Source organism: Hesperophylax consimilis, chromosome 14 (assembly GCF_061612785.1).
Source record: "Hesperophylax consimilis isolate HC1 chromosome 14, BYU_Hcon_1.0, whole genome shotgun sequence".
Taxonomy (NCBI): Eukaryota; Metazoa; Arthropoda; class Insecta; order Trichoptera; family Limnephilidae; genus Hesperophylax; species Hesperophylax consimilis.
The window spans coordinates 22,653,439-22,681,129 of record NC_142849.1 but is presented as its reverse complement, the minus strand read 5'-3'; the positions used below and the strand labels follow the sequence as shown (position 1 = coordinate 22,681,129).

The window sequence follows — 27,691 nt, the reverse complement described above, 5'->3', positions numbered from 1 at the left end:
ACTGTCAAAATTATTACCGCTATGAAGATCATAAAATTATTTAATTAAATAACTAGGTAATTCAAAACTGTTATGTAGATATAACAAAAGCGTCAATTTTATTCATTTTAGAAGCCGGGACAAATTGCAAACCTTCTAAATGTAAAAATATGTCGTAAAATCTTTTAAAGTTTTTATTTTTTGGTAAAATGCGCCAATCTGCAATCTACGTTTACTGTTATATTAGTTTGTATGAGAATTTACAGCGATAGTTTTTTACTCATCACGTACTATAGCTTTATTTCAAACGGACCAAATCAAAATAATGCTTTAATTGTATTTTTCATGCAGTTGGTCAGTCGCTTTTTGTGCAGGTTCATTATATGATTCATGATACGGCTCATGATTCCCTGGACAAATTATAGCTTGCATGAAACGAAGCTAGAAAAACCGAAAATAATATCGGATGTGGTTAGTCGTAGTTGTAGGAGACCGTATTAAATGGTGCAGTAAATAACAGGTATGCATCATATGAAACAGAAAACTAACAAATATTTCCAAGAAACATTATTTTTTTTAGAAATCGCTAATATTGTCTTCAATAATGAAATATTACAATTTGAGGTTTTACTCAATAAAGTTTTTCCAAAAAATAAATATTCATCCTAGACTAGCAGAAATATTCATCCTAGACTAGCAATAGATGTCGCACATTAAAAATAAAAAATAAAGATAGGTTTATCTAAAAAGACGCTATCTAGATTGCATTTAGTTCGGGTTGAATCTTGCGATCATACATAAAAATAGTTCCCAATAAAAAATGTGCGGTGAAAAAATGAAGACAATGCTGGTAGTTCTTATTCAATGTATGATACAGTTAAATGTTACCGAAGGGGATAGGGTCCCATTAGCTCAGTGGTAAAGCGGTGCCCCGGCAAGGCAAGGGTTCTGGGTTCGTGTCCTAGATGTGACCGTATCCTTTTCTGATTTTTCTATTTCAGATTTTCGTTTATAAATCGCCAATATTGTCTTCAATAATTAAACATTAATTATTCGCAAAAAACTTCAAGGTGAGAGTTTGATACTTAGTTAATCCAAAAATTAATATTTTATGTAAGTTTCTATTTGACGTTTCAATCAGTAAATACACGGTAGTTTATCAATTGAATAAAATTTTCACCACGTTTTTAGTAAGACCGTAAAAGTGAATCGATACAACTTTAAAACAATATCGATTATTTTCACTGCACAATTTCGCTCTTCTGTAACGGTCTCCACGTATCGCAATCCGACGAATCACGAATCGTTTTTGTAAGCGGCAGCGTGACCTCGAAGCTGTGAGTTTCCACTGTACAAAACGCAAGCAGATATATACGCCGGCCGGCGCGGTTGGAATTCAGTTGTGCTGAAGCCACTCTTCTATCTCCACGCCTGTCTAGAACGGAAACCGGTAAGCTAATTCATAGTTATAACTCGATGATTCCATTTGATGATTTACGAGGTAGTTGAGTTGACACTATTCTAACAATGTTAACGGAATAATATATACGGTATACAAACAGCATATTCAGAACGTTTGTCACACGTTTTAAAAAATAATAATTTTGTTAATACTAATTTGAAATGATTGAAAATAAATTATTTCGTTGGACACTTACGCGATCTACTTGAGTGAATATTTAAAAAATGGATTTTATGTAGCAACTCTTAAACTAACTTCGAATAGCGTTGAACTCTTTTTAAATTTTTAAGTGTGTTTGATAAATTTCTATGTATTCTTACAAGAAATATAATATTTGATTTTAATGTGATTTTAATCTTTTTAGTTGTGATTTTTTTTTTGCTAACCATTTTGCGCTTTTATTTAAAATAATGAGTTCTCAATCAACGCGAGAGCTAACTCATAATTTTCAATCAATATGTTTTATACCCGTTTTAACAATTATTTTACACTCCCGCCAAAAGGTATTGATCAATACAGCAGGTTAAAACCATTCTTATGATATTGATATAATTATTTATATAAGTGGCCCTGATCTAGTTCCCTGCGGCACGCCGGTACAACAAATCAAAACTTTCAAAGCAGAAACCAGTTTGACCAAACTGAATAATATTATAAAAAGTGGTTTCGATTCGTCTTACTCGACCAGTTTTGGTCGCATTTCGAAATGCTTTCGGGTGCGTTTCCCCACGTTTTTTGAAGCACACACGAACAATTTGTTGGTTAGTAACATTTAGTTTGCACAGAGTTGCAGTGCGTTTGATAGTGTGATATCCCAATTAACACCGGCGACTGTTGTTTGATCTTTGTTCTTTCTCAATTACCGTCTTATCACTGTGCATACCTACATGCATTTTGTTAGCTTATAAAATATGGGGTGTACAACATGTGAGTAAATTTGTCTTTTAAGTGACACTAACAAGTGAATTTTTTAATAAAGCTAAACAAGATAAAAGAACGATACCCGTTTTTAATTATTAATAGAAAATCTTATATGAACCAAGTGAAGGTTTCTTCCTTGTTCACGAGATGATTTTACGAATTATTTAGGATTATATCTGAATTTCATATGCCATATTTTCAGAAATAATTAAACGTATTTTATTTTCTTGTCAAGCTAATATTTGGTATAGTGGTTTAGAGGCGCGGCCGTGTAATACATTATCTCATTTGGCTAACATATTAAAACTAATATGGCAGATACAAATCAGCAATCATAATTAATGCGAAACATGTAACCATTGTATTCAATTTCGTAACCGAAATACTCAGTACCTACCGTTGATAGCAACACGGCCAATTATATTTAATATCTCGCTCGTAGTTTCTTTTTCTGCCACATTTATGTTTCCGTCATAATTATCTATAACAATGGCATTCAAATGTTTCGAAACCATAAACAATCATTTGACCAGAAATACATCAAAATCTCTTATTTTTTAATGTGATTGTAATTAGCTGTCTTCTAAAACTGAACAATAAGAAGTGAACCTTAGCGTAATGGTTAACACAATTGGCTTTGAATTTGAATGTTACAGGTTTAACTCCTATTGCAGTACTGATTATTTTCGTAAAACTTTTATTTGAAAAAATGAAATTATGATCTAAGATTTTTTTTTTTTAAAGAAAGACAAACCTTTATCGGGTAACGAATAACCTGACAATATTCGAAAATCTCCTACTACCACCACAGTAAGCTGAAAATGTTGATTGATGGAGGACTTAGCCAGCCGAGGAATTGAACACACTACGCCTGGGTGGGACCCAAACGCGATGTCAACTCGACCACCGACCGGTTATGAGGAATTAAGTGACGTGTTGTAGAAAACTTTGATAATATCTGGACAAACATATTTTTCCTGAAATTGGCAACAAAACTTTATAACTTTACACTTTATTACTTACTAGATAGCCTAATTTTCATCAAAAATACAGGTTGTCTTCTCTGGGAAGATGTGAGCTCCTTATTCTCGTATCGCGCAATTGTTGCTTGAATTATTATTGGTTGTGTAGCGACTTGTCTTGAAGAATGTCATGTTGAGTCAAGGCGAGACGTTAGACCAGGCAAACGAATTGATTCTTATCTTCGTTGAACGTAATAGTAATGGTTAACTTTTTAAAGCGCCGTTTAATAATAAAAAAACACCTCAAAGGCGCTTTACATGCTACTTGTTAAAGTTAAAGATTTCAACGTTTCTAATATAGGTGCACGTGGAACAACAAATATTTGCACATTGAAATGCCTGTTAACTGAATCATTGTCAGTATTTTTTCAATATCATATTAAAAACATTAAAACTACACATTCCAATACTAACTTAAAATTATCATAAATTATAAGTTTCTACTCAGTTCAATATAACATTTTTAATAATCACTAAGATCAATTTCCATACATTAATGAACTGGCCACTACCATAAATAATAATTACAACGGCCTTGCCGAAGAAAGTACCTGCCCACTGTTCCACTGTACACCGTATAAGAGTTATGCAATAAACGCATTTTTGAATTTATTTCATCATGTGGGCGGGGTAAGAATGGTGATCCGGTAATTTTGTTGTTGAACCCCACCTATGTCACACGAGTTATAGCCCAGCTACACTACTCGCGAAGTTGATCGAAGTTGACCGAATACGATAGTGTGGGCACGAACTTCGCTTCGCTTCGGGCAACTTCGCTTCGCTTCGCCCGACTTCCGATTGTTGTCGGTAAATGCGCCCGAGTCAAAGGATTCGAAGCGTCACGGCATAAATAAACCAATCACTCACTGGTTGGACTGAGTTACTCGCGAAGTTGAACGAGTGTGTGGGCACGCACTTCGAACTTCGGCTAACTTCGTCGAGGACTTCGTCGAAGCGTCGAAGCGAGTAGTGTAGCGGCCGCTTTAAACTATATCCCAGGAAACGACGAACAGAAGTATTTGATTTTTCCGCATTGATTGAAATCGGTCAGATATGAGATATTGACGGTAGACGACCATTGATTTCTAAAAATCTCTACATACTAAACTTAAGGCGATGCACTACGTCGTGTAATATTTTAAATTGAGCCGCTATCAATAACAACCCTTATGTAGATGGCGATAAGATTTAAATTCCCGCTTAACACCATCCGCCTGTTTTGATTTATGCAAGTAAAAAACATGGCCAAAAAGTGCCTTTTATTGTATTTTGTGAATGTTCAGGCAATATTTATTTTTTTTTCAGATCATTTTATAAACAACTTAATTTGCCACATTATACAATAAAATCATAACCGAAAATGGGTTCGCAAGTAGGAGATTTTGAACTTTAAAGCAGTTTTCATAGGCCTTTACATTATTTATTTCTGGGCTTATAAAAAGACTTATATAAAAAATTCTCGATTATTTCAAAGGTCAAGATGTATTCTACTTGCAGTATTTAATTAAAGCATCTGAAACATTTTTAGGCGACCAAATTTTCAAACCAAAAACACATGATTTTGCATTACTACGTATGGCATCGCCTTAAAGATAGTTAAAAAAATGCAATTAAATTATTGTATTATCGAATATCGTATTACTATTGGGCGTCTCACATATTTAGAGGTTAGGTAAGATTTATTCTTTACGTTTTTTTATATTAACCTGACACAGGAGGACCCTTTTGGGGTGCTGTGTGTAAGGTCTTTTTTTTAAGGAAAGGAAGCAAAAAAAAATTTCATTAAAAGATAAAAATAATTTCCCTCACGGCCTATTTCATCTTTGGTGATGCTGGGTGGGGGGTATTTTTAAGGAAAAGAAGGAGAAGAAGTTCTGGGAAGGTAAAATATATAAGGGGTGGGTAAGAATCTAGGAATCAGTGTATCCAGGAATGAGGGACATTTGATGGCAGAAAGGCCAATTGACCCAACCAATGTTCCGTTGCAAATTCATAGATATTACAAAAATTACTCCAGTTATTACAAGGACCGCTTTTGCTTTTTTTTAAAATTGTAACCTTGTCTCGTGGGAAAGTGTTTAAATCCATTCAATTCTATGTATTTATTTTACCTTGTAAATCAAATTCATCTAACTTGCAAATTGCTGGCTTGTTATTTCTAAAGTTACGTATAAAATGCCACGTGCACAGTGTATACCTCTATTATGATGTCATGCTAGCTAGGGTAACAGTATGTACTATACAGAAATAACTACAAAAAGGTAATTCTTTGTAATTAATACTAATTAAGTATGATTGTTATATTTGATTTTGGGGTTCCCAATATTATTACACGACTAAAATTAATTATTATCGCTGAATCAGATAAAATTCTTAATAAGCACATTTTGAAGTAGCAGAAAATAGATACAACAAACCGATATCCGTTATTCACCAAATAACAATTTGCTTGATTCTTGTCGGTTTGTGTAACTGTCAGATAAATAGCTGATAACCACATTTGACATAATTGACATGATGATGGATGTTTGACTTAATAGTTTTGACCCTGAAGACGATTTTTCCACTCATCGATAATGTTATAATGTTCCTATTAGATATACTGAAATGCATACATATTTTTTTATGCACAGTTAATTTCCAATAGTGCACTTTAATAAATTGCCTATTACAGTTTAATAATCTCTATCTACAAAAATAAAAGACGTTTAGCTGCTCAAAATTTCTATTGAAATTAAATGTTTGAGGATTCCAAACCCCAAAAAAATATTGCACATTCATTTTAATGTAGGGACTGTAGGAAGAGATTTATTATTACTTATTGAAGAGGCCCTGATTATAAAAATTTGCTTGAAGCTCGTTCCACATACGAGCCGACTTATACAAAAAACGGTTCCATGATAACTCAACACAGTGACAATTCAACACACGAAAATTAAAAAGTGATATAAAGTCATTAGAAACGATAATATATTTTTTTAACGTAACCTAACCTAACCTACATAACCCAGTTAATAAAGTTTTTGTTTCATCACTTTCCATTACTTTATATAACTTTTTAAAGATGTGATGAATTATCACTGTGATGATTTATCCGGTTACCACAAAAAACGTGTCAAAGAAACGACCCGTTCTCATGAAGCCAATATGAACGAGTGTACTGCTAGTATCAACGGCACTGGTGCACCGGGGATCAACGCTGATAGCTCCTTAAAGCAGTATCTATCAAAATACATGTAGAACAAACTCAGTACGCCTACATCGCATCTGTGCATTTTGAATAATTTTTTTTTAAATTTCAGTTTGAACAATTAATGCAGTTGTTTGCCTTTATACAGTCAGCAAATTTGCAGTCATTTCTGTCCGCAAATGTAAGGACACTATTTTCAGCTCATACAGTCGCCCAACCGATTTAAATTGAGCGATGAAGTTAATTTGTTCTCATTCATCAACTGATTATGTGTCTGACACACGTTGGTTAGTGGAGGTCTAGCAACATATTAATCTATTCAATCTATTGTAACTATTCTAAGGCACATGAGTCATGTTGCATCTGCGCGCAATTTTAAACGCTCTCTTTAATGTTGAGGTTTTGATTAAGTTTTCTGTTGTTGTATGTAGTGTAGGTGTGGTAAATCTAATAATGAAATAATTATCTTGTTAAAGCAATAAATGATTATTAATGATACTAGTTTAGGTAATAAAATCAAACGAGGTGGACCCAGGATTATTTTGGAATTTCAATAGTTACTCGTACGACCGAAGAAAATATATATTATGCTAATTAAAAGCTGCACAAAGGAAAAAAAGCTTTAAAAATTATCCCCTGAAAACACCATAAAATGTATATGATGTATTTTTTGTTTGTTTGACTGAGAATTGAACCTTCCTCCCCAGGGAATGACTAAAATGAGTGGACAGCGCTCCCACTTAAGCCAAATCCTAATTGCATGGTGCCGAAATTTATTTTTTGTATGAACCGTTGTAAATTTTTATAATGCCATCCAATTTCAGAGGAATGCTTGTGTGTGCGCATGTGAAGGTACGTGTCAATGCATTGATGATAGAATGCAATGCTTGCAATGATAGATTGCGTTGTCATTGTTGTCATGTAAACGAGTCTTTTTGCCCGGTTTCAGATCGATCGGATGTCGAAAAGTGGATTAATTTTCACTTCCATGATTCCATTTTATTCATTCATTAATCTTTGTATTCATTCAAGAAGACATTATCTAACTTCAAAAAGATATAAAGATATCTACATTCACTCTTAGTAACATAGCGGTTTAGCCGTAAACAAATACCCCATTATTATGTAAATATTACGCCGCGCCTAAGGTCAGAGCAGTGAAAAACTTGACTTGTAACGTTCGACCAGGCCGTTTTCTTGATTAAAATGGTATTTAACCAGGCTCAAGGCCAGCTTTACCATACCCACATTGAACCGACGTGTAATAATCTAATTAGTAACAGCTTTTATCTGTTTTAAATTTGTTCATATTGGCGATATATTCACTGTGTTCCATATTATCATTTGAGTTCTATCGACTACCATACTAGAGATTATGACGATTTTATAATTAAAAATGACGTTGCAACCATAAAATATTAATAATAACCAGTTAATTATATTTGGAACATACAGTTAGTTCACTGTTCGAGAAACTTTCCTCGGGGTGTTCTGCGTCACTTTTAATTCTTCTTATCACTTAATGTACAGTTACTGATTCTGGCAAAATTTTATTTCTTTACATAATCATGATAGATAACGAAATACCTTGCGGTGCTGGGCATATAACATGTGTTTCCAAAAAGTCATTGTGAGTAACGATTTCCGCAAAATTTAATGTATAAAATATTTAAATGTGAACCATCTGTGCAACTTCCTCTTCTTTAAGTCAAAATAAAAGTTTTTAGAAAAGCAATCCTAATGTGGTGACACCGTTAAAAGATATTGGCTAAGCCGCGCACCACAGTAAAAACGCTAGGAATTTGCCACACTCCGGTCTGAGTGACCACAAAAAAAGATAATTGCACAAATTGCGGACTATGGCCACAGCGCGACGGTGCGCGGTGGCGGCCATTGAAATTATTACCGCAGTTAACCCTCCGAGACACAGTTTTGTTTAAAAATAGCATATTCGAAAATAACACGAATCCAATTTTTTGCTGCTATATTCAAAATCGGAGTTTTTTCTCCAACAACAAAAAAAAACAGAAGAACTGGCTGCACCGTTCTAATACGAATTAATATTTGTATATAACATCTATATATTATAGGATTTTCTGTAAAGTTACTCCAAATAGCTCGAAACCATTGCTCCAAATAGCTCATAATTTGAACTTCTAAATTTCCCAACGTTTCCTTAAAAACTATTTAAATTTAATGTAATTACTACTTGACAATTACTACTGTCCTTCACTAACCAATGGTAAAAAAATAGTGTTTGGATTATTTATTTTTATTTATTGAACGACAGATTATTTATAGATTTACAGTGCCTAAAAGTTTTCTGATTCGAACATTCTTAAAATTTTAGAAAGTAGGCATAATTTTTTTTCTTACATGTTAAAGAAAATACGTCCACTTTTTGTGAAAATTAATTCATTAACACCATTGCTCTTGTCTACGTTGATCTAGAACACGTATGTTCTGCATTGTGATATTTTGAACAAGTCGTGGTGATGACTACAGTGCTTTAGGAATAAAATGTTTTCGTTACACCTCCTTTGACCAAATTTGTATTTATCTTGTCGTTATTTAGGTTACAACTTTTCTGTACAATCAACCTATTTACTATTACCTTAATATTAGTGGAAGGGAAAGAAATATTTATAAGAATATTATCAATTTCGGGAATAAATGTTGGATATTGGAGGGTTATATAAGAATTAAAATTAACGCTAATAATGTCTAACAATCGACCGGTGAGAATTCTATGAAATCGCATGGCCTTGGAGTAGGCTAATGACTCAGCATAATAAACAATTTAAATAAATGTTAGAGCAGAGTAATCAGAAAGTATTCCAGATCATGTGTTAAAAACCAAAGACAATAATGCATTAGATACATCTTACAAGTTTTTTTTACACATCTCAAATTTCCGAATAGTTTATTTGTACTTTGATCATCTTGATTGAAAAACACATTTCAGTAACTAAACCTCGCATGCTTTGGCTTTACCTTAAAATAAAATATAAATACATAGTATTTTTACGCAATATTCTTCCTATTTTCCTTTCTTCTTCATTTACCATTTCCTTCCACTTCTTAAACTTAAAACTGTTGAGGAAGTACCATTCTGAGTTGTAAAAGTTGCTTTAAATTGATTTAACTATGTATAGCAACTAGAATTCAAGGAGTTTTACAAGCATCCTATTTCCATTCCTCCCTCTTCACACCCCATTGCTAAAATTTCACAAAAATCCCGAAATAAGAAATAGGAATACAAGCATGTAATTTTTTATTACATAAAATAAAGATTTTGTACATCTATTTTGAAAAACGTTGATGGCTTCTACTCGATTGGTTTGTTTCTCAACAACAAATATTCTCGTGCCGTATACCTATTTACTTCAAAAACAACCCGTGAATAACACTTGATTTTACTTAAGAATACCTACAAAAACATCCTGTGAATAAGACCTGGTTTTACTTAAGAATATCTACTTATATATTTTTTACTAAGTCATTATTTATTTCATGGATAGATAAAAAAATTGTAACGCTATTGTACCGAGTTGTGATTCAGCGAAGTTAACGCATTCACACTGCAAATAGACTCTTGTTAGAAATTTTCTATTGTAAATAACATAGTTTATAATGTATTTCCTTGACAAAGAAAAACTGTTCTATATGGAAAAGTATGTTAGTTCATATTAAAATAAAACTTCACCCTCGAATATTTTTTAATATAAAAAGCTTTTTGTACAAGCCTCCGCCCGAGAATAGTAGTCGTTTTTCGAAAGGTTTGCTTTCTAATTCAACAACTCAAAATATTGAGCAAATAATTTGGAAACTTATACAAATTTGTAGACAGTATTGTCTTTTTTAAAGTACCAGATTTAGATGGAATCTACAAAGCAAGTTGAACTACTCAGTTGAACAAGATTCTAACCTCACTTTACCTTGTTCTGAAATATTCGGTGTCAAAGTTTGCAAAAAAAATTTCTCCATTTACCAATTTCTGATTTTTGGATTGAATCTTTTGAGCATTTTAGTTTAACGCATTTTCAAGTAAAATACTTAAAAAAGACGTAAACTTACCACCTTTAGAACATACCTGAACGTGCAGATAGAACCATACGAAACCGGCTATGGCATAATAATTCATGCATAAGGTTCTAACTACATTTTCCTTAATGCCGTTTCAAGATAGGGCCAGGTCCTATTGAAATATTTTATGTCAAAACATGTTAAACTAGTTTACTTTAAACAAGATTGAATCTCAAAATCAGAAATTGTTAAATAGATTTTGAGAATTTGTCTTTGTAAACTTTATAAACAACTTTGACACCTCAGAATATGGAAATGTGAAGTTAGAACCATATCCAATCAAAGTGACGACCTACATTGTAAAAACAATCAACTGTTAGATACAAACAAAATTGTGATTGCAAGAAGTTCAAAGTTATGTTAGTCTTATAACATAAATGGAATATTTAAAAGCTTGACGTTAGAACTTCGTCATTCAAATATCTACGGAAAATGATACTTATCTTACAATTATTTCGGTTATTAAAGTGAGCAAAAGAATTGGTTTTGCATTAAATGGTTATTTTTGAAAAAAATGTCAGTTAAAACCTTGTCCAACTGAGGTGATGCTTTGGGTTTGCATGGAAAATTAAATTGATAAAAATATTCCAAATTTTGTAAAAAAACTAAAAGGTCGAGGGTTTTTGCTGCTCTTCCGATTCGTATTTAGGTATGATCACAAGCATTTTAAGTTTTTAAAATAAATAAGGTTTATACCGTTTTCTCGCTTTCCACGGTATAAAATAATCTACTCTGACAATACTAGCTCTGTTTTGCTGTAGGCTATTGGAAAAAAAATCAATTTGTTCCGGTATTTGCGTTTTACTTCAAGTCGTGGGACATTTATTGGGACCTGTCAGAATTTTATAACAGTGAAACTACATTCAGCAGATTATGTAGTAGGCTTGACAGAAAACCTACTAAATATTGGATATACGATGTTTGCAATAATTAAAAGGGTTGTTCATTTTGTAACAGGCTACTGAAATACGCCACGTTTCTGGTGTACAACACAAAAGAATCAGTATCAAATTGATGACATGTCAAATAATTCGTACAGTATCGACTCTTCTGAGCATTGTTTGGCAAGCATAAGCTGAACATTGTTTTTCAAATTTGAAACAGATTGAATGGAAATAGTATTTTAGTGATATACATTTTGTGGCTACAATTTACCGCCACAAAATTCAGTGTATATCTAAATATAGATCGATGTGTTTGAATTTGGATTCTGTAGATTTGCAAAGAAGTCGAAAATGTTATAACGATTTATATATTTTGTTATTTAGCCAAACCAGCCGCAATGGGTCTCGATTTCTACTACACCGCCGGGTCCGCCCCGTGCCGCTCAGTTCTGCTTGTAGCAAAGGCTATCGGCGTGGAGCTCAATCTGAAGGAGACCAACCTGATGGCTGGGGAGCACATGACTCCTGAATTCATCAAGGTAAGACCAACAAACATCTCTACTCAAAAATATTTTTATCTGTAACGATTTAAAATGTACGATTTTTGATTTGCCGCCAAAACGACTTGTTCGATTTTGTACGAGCATATAGCGTTGTTGATGTTAGCTGTTTTAATAACACTGTGTCCAGGAACGGTTTCGAAATTTGCGATTAAAGATCACTTTTAAAATCAATAATTATGGATGAAAATTTTGAAATTACACATTTTCAGAACGATAATCAGTATCAGACAAATAAACTTTAAATCTTTGCAAAATTTTAACGGTATGCATAGTTTGGGAAAATAACCCGTTGGACTTTACTTCATTCCCTCTCACTTAACCTGCTTGATTACCCGGATTGTATCTTATGTGGTCTAGAAAAGGGAACATTAGATCAATAATTTTTGCTCATAAAAGACATGAGATTTAGAGCTAAAAATCTGTAAAAGTGTCAAAATTGCAGAGCTCACTCTTTGTAAGTTTTACCGCCGATGACAGATTTCAATTTAGTAGCAAGTAAAGAACACGTAATAACATTAAACATAATACACAAGATTTTTGACTTCTCAGTTATTTGCCGTAAATGATATTCGTGCAAAATGAAAGTAGCATTGCAAAGATGAATGCAATTTACAATTTGAGATTTGATTAACGATTTGGGGCATTGCAAGCATCAAACGAAAGGAATGGACCTATTATTAATGTTTCCATTCAGTCCATTGTTTACGATTCTTGAACGATTATCTGATTCTTTTTGTGGTGAAGGCCCTGAATGTTCCAAGACGTCAAATAAAGATTGTTCTTAAAAATAGTTTCTCTTCCCAGTAGTTTGTTCTTTCTATTGTCTGGGCAAGTGACTGTGGATTTCAAAAACTGGGTCAGTTTAAAACTCTATCTTTAGATTGATATCTTTTTCATTGCGTTTTTCAATAGGTTGAAGTATAAAAAGCTATTTAAAAATTTCTCTTATAGTTAACAAAATGAAATTTCTTTGTTTAGAATCGAAAAATATCTTTGATATTTCATACACAGTATGGACGATAAAAAAGGTTTCATGCATTATTATTATAATTACATGCTTGTGATCCTTATTTTAGATTACTAATAATTTTTAACCATATCATTAACCAAATAGTTTGCGGATCATTATTCAAATGGTGATCAACCATAAAGCTTAAAACCATGACCATTGTGTTTAATGGAGGGTAAAATATTAATCGCGTGCGAAAAAGACCTGGTAATTGGCGTTTAACGAGACCGTTCAAATGTCAAACATTCAAAATGTTACTGATCGTCGATTCGACCGTGAATCCGATTTTTATTTATTTTTTATATTATTTATGTAAATGCCCTGATGGGCTTTTTATTATTGATAAATGCATGACCTTAGAATTTGGAGAAAATGGGGACACGGTTAATACTCACTTTCAAAAGATAAAACCCTTTATATCAGGAATAATCAGAAGTAAATATTAATTATTCCGGTTAACGGAAATAGAAAATAATGCATTATCAATACACAAAAAAGTTTATTAAGTCTGTTATCATATTAATAATAATAAAATGCAATAAAAAATAATGTTAAAATTTAATTAATACGGCATCTGTAAAAAAATTGTAATCTAACTTCATTTTATATTTTTCTATTAAAATTGCGTATTGATTGTGTCTTAATTTTTTGTATACTAACCGAATTTGTCACATGTAATCCGATAAAAATACCGAAAAATTTTCGTAATTGTTACACCCAGGCTATTAAATTTTGTTAGAATTAAAGCGTCTCTTCCGAAATCTTCAGTATATTTCATACAAATCTTAACCACAAAAATGTTTTTTATTTTATTTTGCAATGAATCTCAAATGGGTTTTGTACAAAAACAAACATAATAGAGTTCCTAATAATGATGCTGGGGATTCCAGACTAACAAAAAAATATGTAAAAAATCCTTGAATAAAACACTTGCAAAAAGTTGCAAGTATGCAATTCTTTTGTGTTATTTGTATCTCCGCCTCGCCTTGTAAATTCTAAATTCTTAATAAGATTGGATTAAATTGGCTAGCATCCATAAAATCTTTTAAAAGCAAATTACAAGGTAAATTCAACACCAACGCAAGTTTAATATACATATAACACAATTCATACTCGCACATACCTAAGCTGTTCAATAATTATACTTGGGTAAAACGATATTAGATACATACCACCTACATTCCAATTTATTAATGATAAAGATTTGAATCTTTCAAATAGTAGGATAAACGTTGTCACAATCTAATTCTGTCAGTTGCAGATTGCAAGTATCGACTTTCTTTGCATCGCCTATCTTAAATTAAATAATTTTAACATTTTGAGAAATTGTCCAATCCAAGACCAGTTAATGGTTGATTTGACAAAAGCGTCGGGTTCCCGATCAGGCTTTCAGGGTCCAATTTGATTCATTGCCCAAGTAATATCTTTTGCTTTTAATGTGATAGTAGAAGTGTTTCAAATATTACCAGGTTGTTCGTAGCCCGGAAATGTTCGTATTTCTTTTGAATAAATAAAGTAAAATCTCATCTTGCATACTTAAAAAAAATCTTAAATGTTGTGATAATTACTATTGCTAATTTACTAAAAATATTTTCAAATTATTGATATTTCCAGTGAAAAACGGTTTTTAAGCGGAATTGCAGGCTTTACGAATGAATTGATAGGTTTTCTGAAAAACTTTAGTAAATTACGAATAAATTATCATGTTTTTGGAAAACATGATAATTTATTAAATTGTTGTTAACATAAAAATTGTTGTATTACAGCAAAAAATCTTTATATTATTGAGGTAACATTCTTAAAATGATTTTTTACTAATATGTACTGCTAATTTATAGTGTGGGCGAAAATCCATTTCTCTCCGTGTAGTAACAAAATCAATTTTTATAAATAATGTACTCTGTGGCAGGGAGGCAGCATTTGTTTGATTTTTCTTACTAAATAATAATAATATTTGGATGATTTGTATAGCGCCGTTAGTGAAATTTTTCACACTTGATATTCAAAATAAGATTAAGGACACTGTCTATGTCTGATTTCGAAAAAATCTGTGTAAAGTGGGGACTTCAGCTGGTAATCTATATTAGATTTACTTCCAATCGGATTAATTGATACCAATTTTCTTGTTTGAATTTAAATTTGAACTCATCTCAAAAAGTTTAATTAATTCTGTTCAAAGTCTAAATTACAAAGTCTTAATAATATCTTCAACCTGTAACCCAGATTCAAGCTCAAAATTTGATAATACTCTTACATTAAAACAAACAATTTTGTGTCTAAACCTTTTCTTATTAAGACCTGTCCAAGAAAGCTTGTCTCGTTAACCAGAACTAACACAAGCTGCAATATTCCTTTCATAACGTCAGCTCCAGTTTGTTGCCAAATAATAATTTTCCCTGAAATAATGCAAAAGCCCTGTTTGGGTAAAACAAGGAAGTAATGAACACACTCATATTTTGCACACAATGTCTTGTGTACCTATAATGTACACAGGTACACTGAACAGTGTTAAATACGCTGAACAAATAATACCAAGAAGTAATTATTATTATACTTTTTTAAAGAAAATAGATGTAGCTAGTTTACATAAAAAGATCATTTGACTTTTAGGCACCAAAGAGCCAACGAAATCGTTTATCCATTCGAGAAAGCTTTGTCTAAGCATGAGATTTTTTTTGATGCTTCGTAGTTTTTCTCAGTTTTTACATTGTTTTCGCGAAAGTGATATTGAACGAAATGGTCATCTGGAACGCTCGAATAAGCCGTTACATTTGCGTTAGTGAGAAAACAATCTGAAATAAGCTCAAATGGGCAAAAACCTGCTAATTCTTCTTTTTCGCAATAATTTTTGCATTTCTGTTTTTCAATTTTTATACCCTCCTCTTGAATCATTGACCTTCCAACCACCATATTTACCGACAATTTTTTTTCTTTACATTAACTCCACGCAGCTCTGGGGAAAAAAAATTCCCTCAGGACCTATGTCATCATTCAAGATGCTGTGTAAAGAGTCTTTATTAAGGAAAAGAAGGAGATGAAGTTCTGGGAAGAAAAAAGGTATGAGGTGTGGGTAGGAATCTAGGAATCAGTGTGTTCAGGAGTTACGGATGTATGCATATATCCCTTCCGCTGCGGTGCAAGGCGATGAGTTGAGAGACCAGTTGGGGAGGCGCAACCAGCCTCTTCTGATCTGGCACACCACGCAGCTGGTGGTCAGGCGCATCTCGAACACTCCTCACCCGATTAACAAGGGCGTCCCTGCGAAATTACCAAACGTAGCAAAGCACTTTGAGTGACCCATGGCAAAGATGTTGGTTATCAAATGATTGGTTTCCGAGGCGGCGGTACTGAGACACGCCTCCCAAATAGAATTGCTTTTAGATCCTCTAAGGAGTATATTTCAAACTATAGCACTTTGCTGTCACGTCATGCAAATGACCTCCAACCACTGTAGAGCCATCTGCTTCGAGATTTCTAGATTACCTGCCATTGTGATGGATCGTGTCAACAATGTTGAAACTTTGATGGATTATTAGTATTTGCTTCAGTGAAATCAATAATCTTACAGTGATGTTGACTTCTACTGTTGCAGTTCAGATGTCAATTCGGCAAACCATTTTATTATTTAATTAGCTAATCGGTAAAATTATCAAAGTACCGATTACAAGTAGAATTATTGTAGAGATGAATTTTTCTAAATGTCCTTTTACCAAATGACCCAAGATCTTTCGATTTCTAGGCCTCAGACAGTCAAGACATTTGGGTGGCAGGAATGGGTACCGCCGCCCCGGGAACCATTTATTGGTTAACCAAAACCTCTGTCATATGTCACCTCAAGTGGTTTGGTTACTTAGAAGGGGTGCCCGGGTCCACAGGGTGAGGTTTGTCTAGATCTTGGCGGTGGATGAGTCTGTCGTCTGTCAAGTCTACTGCGTGGCAGGTTGGATCGGGTGAGACTGTTTGAGGGAGACCATTTGACCTCTCCTGCCGGACTCTCCTGATCTATCGCTTTGTACTGCAGTTGGAGTTATGGATTTATACATTCGTCATTCCTGGATACATTTAACCTCAGACTTTTTCTAGAAGGGTAGGACCCCTCACAAATTTTTCATTCCTAGAACTTTCTATCCTTACTTTCCTTAAAAAAGGAACGATGACATAGGCCTCGAAGGAAATTTTATTAATTCGAACATCTGTTCAAATTTAATTCTGAATTTTTCAAAATTTAACGCTAAGTAAAACAAATTGTTGTTAGCTTTGGGCACACGGTGACGCCCACGACACAATTATATCAGTTTATTTCTTCAGTGATTTTTTATACGCTGGCAAACATGTATCAAGTTTAGCATTAAGTTTGCAGTTCCTACAGTTGATAAATTTCAGACTGGTCAGAATCTAAATAAGGGCACGTAAGAACTGCATTCCAACTGCAAACGGCTAAATGCAAATTAACAATAGTACCAATAATAATAACATTAAATACGTCGCTTGCATAACAAATGGAATTCAATGAACAATGAACATTTACTGACCGAGAAACTTGATTATAATAATGGTTTTAAAATTATTAGTTATTATAGTAATTTTTTATTTTATTTTTTTTTAAAAAGAAAGACAAACATTCCCGGGTTACAAATAACCCAACAATGTTTGAAAATCTCCTACTACCACCACAGAAAGCCGAAAATGTTGCTTGTGTTGTGATGGAGGACTTAGCCAGCCGAGGAATCGAACACGCGACGCTCGAGTGAGACCCAAGCGCTATGCCCACTCAACCACTGACCGGATTGAATTGAATTGAACTCTAGATGTTGGTAAAATTCTTCAACATGATAACATTAGGTATATCAATGAAGCAGAAACCTTGTTTATCGGGGAGCCTTAAAAGGGGAGATTTAAAAAGGCCCTGATTTTTCTGTTGGGAATTTGAAGATTACCGCATTACCTTTAAGTCAAAACACCATTTTTGTGACGAGTTTTTAATGATCTCAGATGAGGTTAATTTATTGCTTCAAATCGCTGTTAAAGAGAAAAATAAGATAGGACGTATTATTAAAGAATTCTATTTAATTGTTTATCATGTTATTTTGTGAGTCTCAACTCTTGACCTTTTCATTGCATTATCTTCAATACAGGTTAAACAAAAAATGTGTAATCGATTAGTGACGTATTCCGACTGTGTTTTTCATCGCATCGCTGATCATTTAGTTTATGGTTCACCATTGTCCGTTAAAAATGCAGGCGCATATCGCATTCCTTCACGGGTCATTAACAATTGTTGTTTTAATGTCACAGAACACGGCTTTCTTGCTTACTGACCATGGCAATTGTTCAAAATATCAACATTATGGATAATTCAACATTTTTGTAAAAAAGATTGGAGTTAAAAAATTGTTTTCGAAACTGTGCATATTTTTAATTTTAGTAAATATATAAAACGAAAAATTTTCATAAATGTCATATACAGGATGTATCGGCACGTACCCAACAAACTTTAACCAGCTTTTCCTTAGCACATTTGGAGTTAAAATGTTACAGGCACTTTGCTATCCGGTAACATTTTTTATCAATTAAAAACAAAAAATGATGAAAAAATCCACACTCCGTCACTGTCATTGGCATTGTTTCTCGTGTTCGACAGCTGTTATTAGCAAGTGTGTCAAAAAGCGTGTTTGCTCTTTCATACACACTAAATAATAATAGCTAAAAATTAGACGAATGGTGCCATGCCATTTCGTTGTGATCGTAAAAGCGCGCTCGTGTAGGTACGTACGTATATTATTCAACGAAACTCGAATAAAATATTGCCAGGTGGGTTTTCAAACTTTGACAAAGGATAAAACAGTGGTGACATGTGGTTAAAGTATGAACACTAAATTTTTTATTCAAAAAAATGTTACCGGACAGCAAAGTGCCCATAACGTTTTTTACTCTAAATGTGCTAAGGAATAGCTGGTTAAAGTTTGTCGGGTACGTGCCGATACACCCTGTATTGTGCACTTGCTGAATTCGCTTTCTTTATTTTTTTGGTTTGAGAATAAGATAAAAATGAACATGCTGAATTTATGAAATGCATATATAAAATAATAATCATACACAAAACCGTTACGACACAAGTACAGCGGTTCAAACCTTATCCCTTATTTACTTCAAACAACAAAATATATTCTAAATTTACGACTTGAATTTTAATTGAATTAGACATCTGAATTTTAAAATAAAAGTCTTATATTTTATGAGTTAATCAAAAAATATCAGTCTGATGCTCTATGAGTTAATTAAAAAATTATCATAAATTGTCTAATTATTGTATTATAGATAAGTTCGTTTATCTATAATGTCCATAAAGTATAAATTAATTGTATATAATTCTTTAGTAAGCGACTTTGTCTCATAAAAAGATAAAGAGAATATTTTCATAACAACCCAGTAATTTGCCATAAAGATACTAAGATTGCTAATCTGGTTTTTTTATCCAATAACATCATTGTAAAAGGTATTACAAATAAAACTGGCATTGTTTTGTTCACAATTTAGCTGGCGAATATTTGCTAAATATTGGTACATTTTTTTCGTACAATTAGGAGCTGTGCTTCAAAGAGGGCACTCACCTTTGCGGCAAATGGTTGAAATACCTTATAGTGATATCATACCTTTTCCACACAACTAAAAAATCTATATTTTTACAAAATATACAATGTTTTATTTAGTAGAGTTAGTACTTGTCTTAATTCAATTCTTTTTCTTTACGACAGTGCTTGAGTTTATTATTAGGGTTCAGAATGATTATAAAATTTATTTTTATTTTTGTGTAAATTAACTCCACACAGGCGGCAATGAGAAAAATAAGTTCCCTTTGGGGCCTTTGTCTTCTTTTGGGATGATGTGTGGAAAATACTACTAAAAAGATAAATAATTTTGCAGTTTGGCCTTTCCATTCTCAGTAGTTTGTGCCAAATTAAGAAAAACTCTCAGATAAAATCAACACCCTTGAACCGTGTGAACCAAAAAAATCAAGCCATACATTAATCACTCTGGCTTTATTCAGCTCTTGAAATAATGCTAAGGCGGCGCTTAATTACCACAAAGATTTTGATGAATTGATAGGTGATTTAAGAACTACGTTTTTAAAAGAAGAACAAAATTTTGAGTAGCTAACTAGATAACTAATTTAACTTACTGAGAAGAGTTCGCAGACAATGCCCATTAAAATATATATTATGAGTCGGAGAAACATTAGCATTAAGCCCACCTTTAGTCGTACTCTCAAATAGTGATTAAGATACTTACAATAATGAATATGCTTTCACGCATCCACGATTACCATTATTCAGTGAAATAATCACGTAAATAAAAGCATTTTGAAACGATTTTCCTAGGACTACCAGTATTAACTAAAAACAAAATGGATTACATGTACGAATACTTATTGTACGAATAATAAAAGATTTTTTTAAATAAATATTTAAAAATAACTGAATATCAATTCAATTTCTCGTGTTGTATAAAATCTGATATTGCAAGTCTGAATACCAATTTGAATGTTACTATTTTATTTTCCAGATCAACCCCCAGCACACCGTCCCCACACTGGACGACAATGGTTTTGGCCTATGGGAGTCTCGTGCCATCTGCACCTACCTGGTTAACAAGTACGCCAAGGACTCAAGCCTGTACCCTCAGGAGGCTCAAGCTAGGGCGCTCGTAGACCAGAGGCTGTACTTTGATATGGGAACACTTTACCACCGATTCGCCGATTACTACGTGAGTACTTGATGCTTTTAATTTAATTAATAAATAATAAATGATAGACTAGGACCCAATACACAGCCTTGTGGAACACCTGTTTTAAAGGGTTTGTTTCGTAAGCACTCTACAATAATAAAATAAGTGAAAATGAAGCAAATGGTTAAGTGTTTGTATGTTTGAAAGACTCCATTGCGAAAATAAACATATTTTTTCAGAATGTCGAGCTATTCGAAGTATCTAAGTATCTATATTAAAGCAGGCCCACAAATTCTAATTTACACACCATAATTCGTTATGTTCTTAGTATGTTCCATTTTACATAGCCTCGATTTACCTTAGAATCTTTTGTTTTTGTAACTTATTCCCGTAGATGCATAATTTTTTTTGATTTCATGGCTTTTTAAATCGCCTTGGAATGATATTTTTACGAAAGGGCGCTATTTAATTAGCAAAGCTTCTAAAATACAAAGAAGAATAACCGATATCTACCGTTTTTACTATTTGTTCCTTGTAAAGCATCGCAGGTTGCTTAAATTTTCCTTACGATACATTCGAAGTAAATACAGTTTGTAAAAATCGTTGTGGATAATGAAATAAAGAATAGAAATAAAAATGTATTTCAGTCTACGTCAACAGTAAATTAAAAACACCAGGAGATAAAAAAGTTGCTGAATTTTATGAATCCACTTCAAACAAGAAACGTTAATTTGTTTCTCATGAGCAAAACACAAGTATTCAGTACAAAGTATGAGAATATCTTTTTGTTTTTGGGGTATTATGCCGTGTTGCGCTAACTCCTTCTTTAGCCAACGTTTAACACATCTGCCCTGATGATGGACACTGCAATGCTGTCCGAAACGTTGGCTAAAGAAGGAGTTAGCGCAACACGGCATAATACCCCAAAAACAAATACCAAAAATACTTTTGGCCGTGAAAATATTAAATCATATATGAGAATATCGTTAAATTTATAAAAATTATCTTATGGTTGTAAACTTAAATAAATAAAAAGCTTAATACAATCTATTCTAATTACGTACCATACATAGACTTGTTTATCGTTGATGCTTATTTATAAGAAAAAAAAAAGTATTTTTGCCTGGGTTCTGAAAAGAGATAACTTTGTTAACATTTAGACGATAACAGAGGTTTTTAAATTCCTAGTAAACCGTGAACATTTATTATGTATGTTGATGCCTGCATTCGGTTAACAGTTTTTTTTAGTTTAGCTTTCTGAGAAGATAAATGAATTGTAATGAATCAATAAGTGGTTAGCATGTCGTTCTTTGGTTGAAAACCTTGGGTTTTTGTCGTACGTCATGCTATGTAATTGGTATGACAGATAAGGATAAATATTATGGAGGCTTGGGCGCGCGATATGTTATTTGAAAAAGATTATACTAATATTTAATCATAGATTTATAATTTCGTGCGGGTGACAGATTAATATTGTAACATACAATTTTGGAGGTGTGTATGTGTACCGCCGCCCCTGGAATCATTTATTGAATAAACAACTATTGGTCTAAAAGTTCAACCATAGGTCCAAGGTGGGTAACCAACCTGCCATAGGTCACCCCAAGTGGTTCGCAACGTTTGGCGATTTAGCAGGTGTGCCCGGGTTGTGCAAGTGAGGTGTTATAACACTTTGTAATTTTTTTTAACTAAATAGTGCAACAAAATATTCAATTTTGAAATCAAGCACGAGCTTTCATTTGTTAGTTGAGTTTTTTACATAGCCAGCAATTGGCGCACCATTGTAACAAGACTAGTAATTCGTTAGCAGATTTTATATTCATAAACAAGATAGTGATTATTAAAATGCGAGTTGCGTGTATACTATCAGATTCTTTTATTGACAGTCATGGAGAGGGAGACAGTCACGCCGCCTGCGAGTTTTGCGGACTTGGTTTGTTTCCCTTTGCTTGATAGACTTGTCTGTCTAATTTAATGTCTATGGTTTTACTACATCAGTGAAGGAAGTATCGTGAGAAATAGAAACAGAAATGCTAAAATGTTTGTTGACATAATTACTATCAGGCGGCATAGATAAACAGAAATATAATGATGTTCAAACACAGAAACATAATAATATACATTCAAACATACATTCCAACTACACGGTGTCTGTAAGAAATGAACATCATTCAATGTAATTCACGTAAGAGTTTTCTGAAATAGACTTATTCAAAAATGACAGTGCTGGTAATCGCTGGTAATAATAAAGTCTTGGAAATCACCCAAATGAAACGATTTTTGTTTAATTCCTAATTTTTTTTCAACGTTTCGTTTTTTAATGGAGCCTCTTACGTATTAGTAAATCTTCCACTCAGAACAAGGTTTAAATATAGTATTCCTACTATGCTGAATTTGATGTATATTATGCGTAAAATTATTTATTATTTTTTGACGAAAATGGCTGAAAATAATCAGGACTCTGTTGTTAAAAGCGTTGTCCCAATATAACAGAGATCCTTGGTTCGATCCTCGATAGTTATTTTTATTTTCTTTGTTTTCTTCTGTATCGTTTTTCATTTAGATTAATACATATAATTATCTTCTTCTTCATTGATACAATAAAATGTTGATATGCGGGTAAATACAGTTTCCGATTTTCCGAAAGTATTTTTTGAAATATCTCGCACTTGTTTTTTTAAAAAAATATTTTTTTTTTCTAACCTACGTTACACACGTTTCCAAGGGTAAAATGCTTCCATTCTTTTCGATGAACCCTGTAAAATACGCCTACTCCAAATCCCAACTCTCGGTGAGCAAACTGTTGCTGTTTGTAAAACAAATATGCCAGTGGTACCTTCCAACGCATTATACAAATATGTTCAGTAACGACTTGTTCGTTACCCTTCTTATTGTGAAGAAAGTTCCTTATCTGCGTGAAGGGAAAACCCGTTTTTGTTGCTGGCTGACACAAGGATATACATACACATTTCTTAATAACATTTGAACACACCGGATATACTTCTATTCGAGAATTTAGTTAATTATTATCTGTTTGGCTTCGGTTATTAGATATACCTATCAAATAAAGCAACAATTTCATATTATCACGATAATTTAAAGTATTATTTTGATGTTAATTTATTGTTAGATTAATATGAAATACTCTACAGTTTATGATTATTTTAACTCACGTAAAATCTCACCCCATGAACACGGGCATTCCTGCTAAGACACCAAACGTAGCGAACCACTTGAGGTGATCCATGGCACGTGTGTTGGTTATCCGATAAATGGTTCCAGTGGCGGCGGTACCCATATCCGCCTCACGTAGTACATGATAACTTCTAACCAGCTTTCTTTTATAAAATCCATTGAATACATTATGCCTAAGTATATATTTTCTATCTCTTCTTCCTTCTACAATCTCTCTCCATAAAAATTCAACTGTATTTATCTCCAAATGAGAATATTTTTTTATTGGTTTTCAGTACCCCGTAATCTTTGGCGGAGCCAAGTACGACGCTGAAAAGAAGACGAAGATCGACGAGGCGTTCGCCTTTTTGAACGGGTTCCTGGAGGGAGAGAACTGGGTGGCCGGCAAGACCATCACCATCGCTGATCTGGTCATCGTCGCTTCTGTATCCACCTTCGATGTTATGGAGTACGACATTACTGCTTACCCCAATGTCCAGAGGTGAGATTCAGCACATTTTTTTACACCTTTAGTATATTAGGTGCACATTAGGCTCTCGACTAGCAATTCTGAGGCTGCGGGTTCAAATCCCGGTGTGCGCAAGTATATTTAATTTTTATAATTTGTGTGGTTTCACAAATTTATTATTTAAAATTTTATAGTTTATTTGCGGCATGTTCCAGAGTGGAATATAAAATCAGTATCGTCCTGATGAAAGAACACTAATGGGAATTGAAAAATTGCTTGAAATAGACGGGTAATTTCCAGGTTTCAAATAATTGAGATCAGTTAGAACTCTTGTGCAGTAATATATATATATAAAAAACGATGGCTTAAAAATAATCTAAATATATTCATTATTATTTTTAATGTGCATAACTTTAAAACTGTTATAGGCACTTTATATTACGGCTGATCTATTTTGAACCGTGCCGTAAAAGAAGTCTCCGGTATTTCGAGTTCCTAGTAATAAAAATCATGACTTTTAACCCTAAAGCATAGCTTTCGCTTTTGGGAACAACTCATATGGTCTCATTAATAAATTAAATCGTTGTATCTCCCTTACTTTAATGTTAATTAAGAAATATGATCTATACGGTGTTAGAAAGAGAAAACACCAAGCTTTATATTCAAATTAAGAAGTTAACTACAAAATAATTATAATGTGCATCCTTCATGAAACCAAAAGTTCCAAACGCACTTTTAAAAAAAATCAATGAAACGTCGTGAATTGTATATTAATTACTTTTATATGAAACGACAAAGAAGTTAAGTTACAATATTAACGTTTGTAGTACAGTTGTATAATAAAATTTTAAAATAGTGTTATTATATTTTTTCGTTATCAGTAATTTTAGTTAAGTATACAAAACATTAGTTGAGCCGTTTTAAATTTTTATATTCGCATTTAAAATTTTAATATATCAAAAATTATATTATTATTTTCAATAATAAAATTATAAATCGTATTTTATTTCCTTTAAAAAACAGTTTTTAGTTTTCAGATACGTTCAAAAATATTCCATTTATTAGGATTTTATTGCAAAGCTGAAATATTCCGACCTTCTGTAAAAATGTTGTAGGATGTTTGAACAATGTATCTACATAAATTTTTTCAAATTTTAAAGTTGAAGTCAAAAAATATCACAATCTCATATAATCTTTAATAATGTCTTTTAAACACGTCCGTCTAGCACTGGTAAAGGTGATGAAATAATTATTTATATTCATAATACGTTTACTCAATTCTGTTCAGTTTTGAATTTTATTCAGATTAATTCACGGTTGCAGTAAAACAGCACTAACATGTTCCTATGAAGAACATAATCACAGATATAAAATAGATATGTATTTTTCATTAAACATCCAGATAGCCTCAAAATAACGAAAATAAACATTTAGAAGGTTTAAATATTTAATCACAAAAAATATTAATTCCAAAAAAAAAATTGTCAGGTACCCAAAAAAAATCTCTATTTTGTAGGAATCAACATATTATTCAGATGTAAAAGAAGCTAAAAGCCTTGCAGTTTTCCGTGGGTTATGCTTAAATACTATAATGAATAAGTTTTAGATGTGGTGTAAAATAATCTTAAATGTCATAGAAATAAGCTGCAAACGCTAAAAGACCTAAAAGCTTATACTAGATGTGAAAAATGTATTTTTAAAAACTAAAAAAAAAAAAAAAATAAAACCTAATAAATGTGCATTGCATTTTTACCTAATAATAAATTTGGAATCGCTGTACCTACTAAAATAAGGAAGATTAAATACCTGGCAGATGAATTTAAATAAATAATACTTCTCGGAATATAAAATGCTCTCCAAATAAATGAAAATTCTCAAACTGAAAAAAAGTATTCATTTGATTACTTTTGGTTTTTCTCCAAATCCTTTTCAAGGCGATCCGCAAATAACCAATCCAAGAGTAAATAATTTTTATTTCTAGTTCACATTCTTCAACGTAAATATTTATATAATATAATAAGTCTTCCAGCAGCCAAGATAATTTTTTTCTTGTTCCAAAGTTTTATTTATGTAGAAATCTGTTACATTGATAGTAAAAATATTCAAAATAGCCAAATCATTGTTAGAAATTTCAAAAATTATTTAAAAGATAATTTTTTAATGTGAATACCGCATAATAATACAAATCCCTCTTAAAATGTAATGGAGAAAAAATTAAAGAGGTAATGGCAACCCCAATCGGGGTATGTTGTGAGGCTGAAGGCAAATTAAGTGGAGAAGTACCTGGTTATTCAGATCTCTTCACCAAATATGGCTAAAGCTATTCAAACAACGTTTCAATTCTGAATTATTTGCATTAAAAAAATGTAGGTGATATTTTGGTGTCCGGTGTTTTTTTTGTACATACATTTGCACATTTTTAACTGAAAATTCACAAATATTGTCACACATATATTATGTTTTTGCTATCAGCAATGAAAAATTAATCATTGGCATAATTTACTTCTGTATACTTTTTGTATATATGTATTTATTATAAGTTTTTACCAAAAAAGACATGTTAAATAAAATTTGGATTCAAAAAGAGATAAAATCATGGACACCAAAATCATCTATTTGCCGTGCCAGTTAATTTTCCACAACGATGTTTCTTAGAAACTATTAGAATTATTTCGATTTAAAGTAGAAATAAGGAAGTCTGATAATAATATTTAAGCGTACTCCTTAGAACGCACATTGATTTGGTTTAAATTAAGATTATTACATGGTTTTTTTGTAATAAGACAGACTGATGGAGATAACTTTTGATAAAAAAAGTAATGGTGAAAAAACTAACTTGTAAATTTTTTTTCAGCTGGTACGAAAGGGTACAGAAGTCTGCTCCCGGTTACGCCGAGGCTAACGGTGCTGGCATGAAGAAGTTCAAGGAACTGGTCGACCACTGCACCAAGAAGTAAATAGTATTCAACAACGGAAGATCTAGACTTTTTCTGCTAGGATTAAATATCCACCTTCACTAAAAACAGCCTGAACTAATTAATAAATGACAATATTTTTTTGTTGCGCTGTTTTGTCTTATTCTAGACGTGGTTCACTTTTTACGTATCTTCTCATTGGTGTTGCAAATGGAAAATATTGTTCAAAGATGAGTTCTATTATCTTTATATCTGCTTTATTATTGCACAAATAAATTTTATAGAAAACCAA

General features: G+C 32.5%; 1 protein-coding gene across 2 annotated transcripts; it reads left to right on the top strand.

Annotated features, from left to right (window-relative positions):
- The first annotated feature begins 1,300 nt into the window (after positions 1-1,300).
- On the top strand, positions 1,301-27,691 carry LOC149418070 (glutathione S-transferase 1-like). Of its 2 annotated transcripts, none has more exons than XM_089639644.1 (5): positions 1,301-1,429; positions 11,929-12,083; positions 20,680-20,880; positions 24,312-24,517; positions 27,339-27,691. In XM_089639644.1, the coding sequence occupies exons 2-5, from the start codon at positions 11,943-11,945 to the stop codon at positions 27,439-27,441; spliced, it is 651 nt and encodes a 216-aa protein (XP_089495770.1). In that variant the 5' UTR covers positions 1,301-1,429; positions 11,929-11,942; the 3' UTR covers positions 27,442-27,691. The 2 variants fall into 2 exon arrangements, with proteins under 2 accessions (XP_089495770.1, XP_089495769.1); XM_089639643.1 differs by lacking the exon at positions 1,301-1,429 and adding an exon at positions 2,212-2,368.

Bases quoted from the DNA above. Each gene is read 5' to 3' on its own strand.
- LOC149418070 (XM_089639643.1), top strand. The intron at 20,881-24,311 runs GTGAGTACTTGA...ATTGGTTTTCAG, and splicing joins ACCGATTCGCCGATTACTAC to TACCCCGTAATCTTTGGCGG. The intron at 24,518-27,338 runs GTGAGATTCAGC...ATTTTTTTTCAG, and splicing joins GCTTACCCCAATGTCCAGAG to CTGGTACGAAAGGGTACAGA.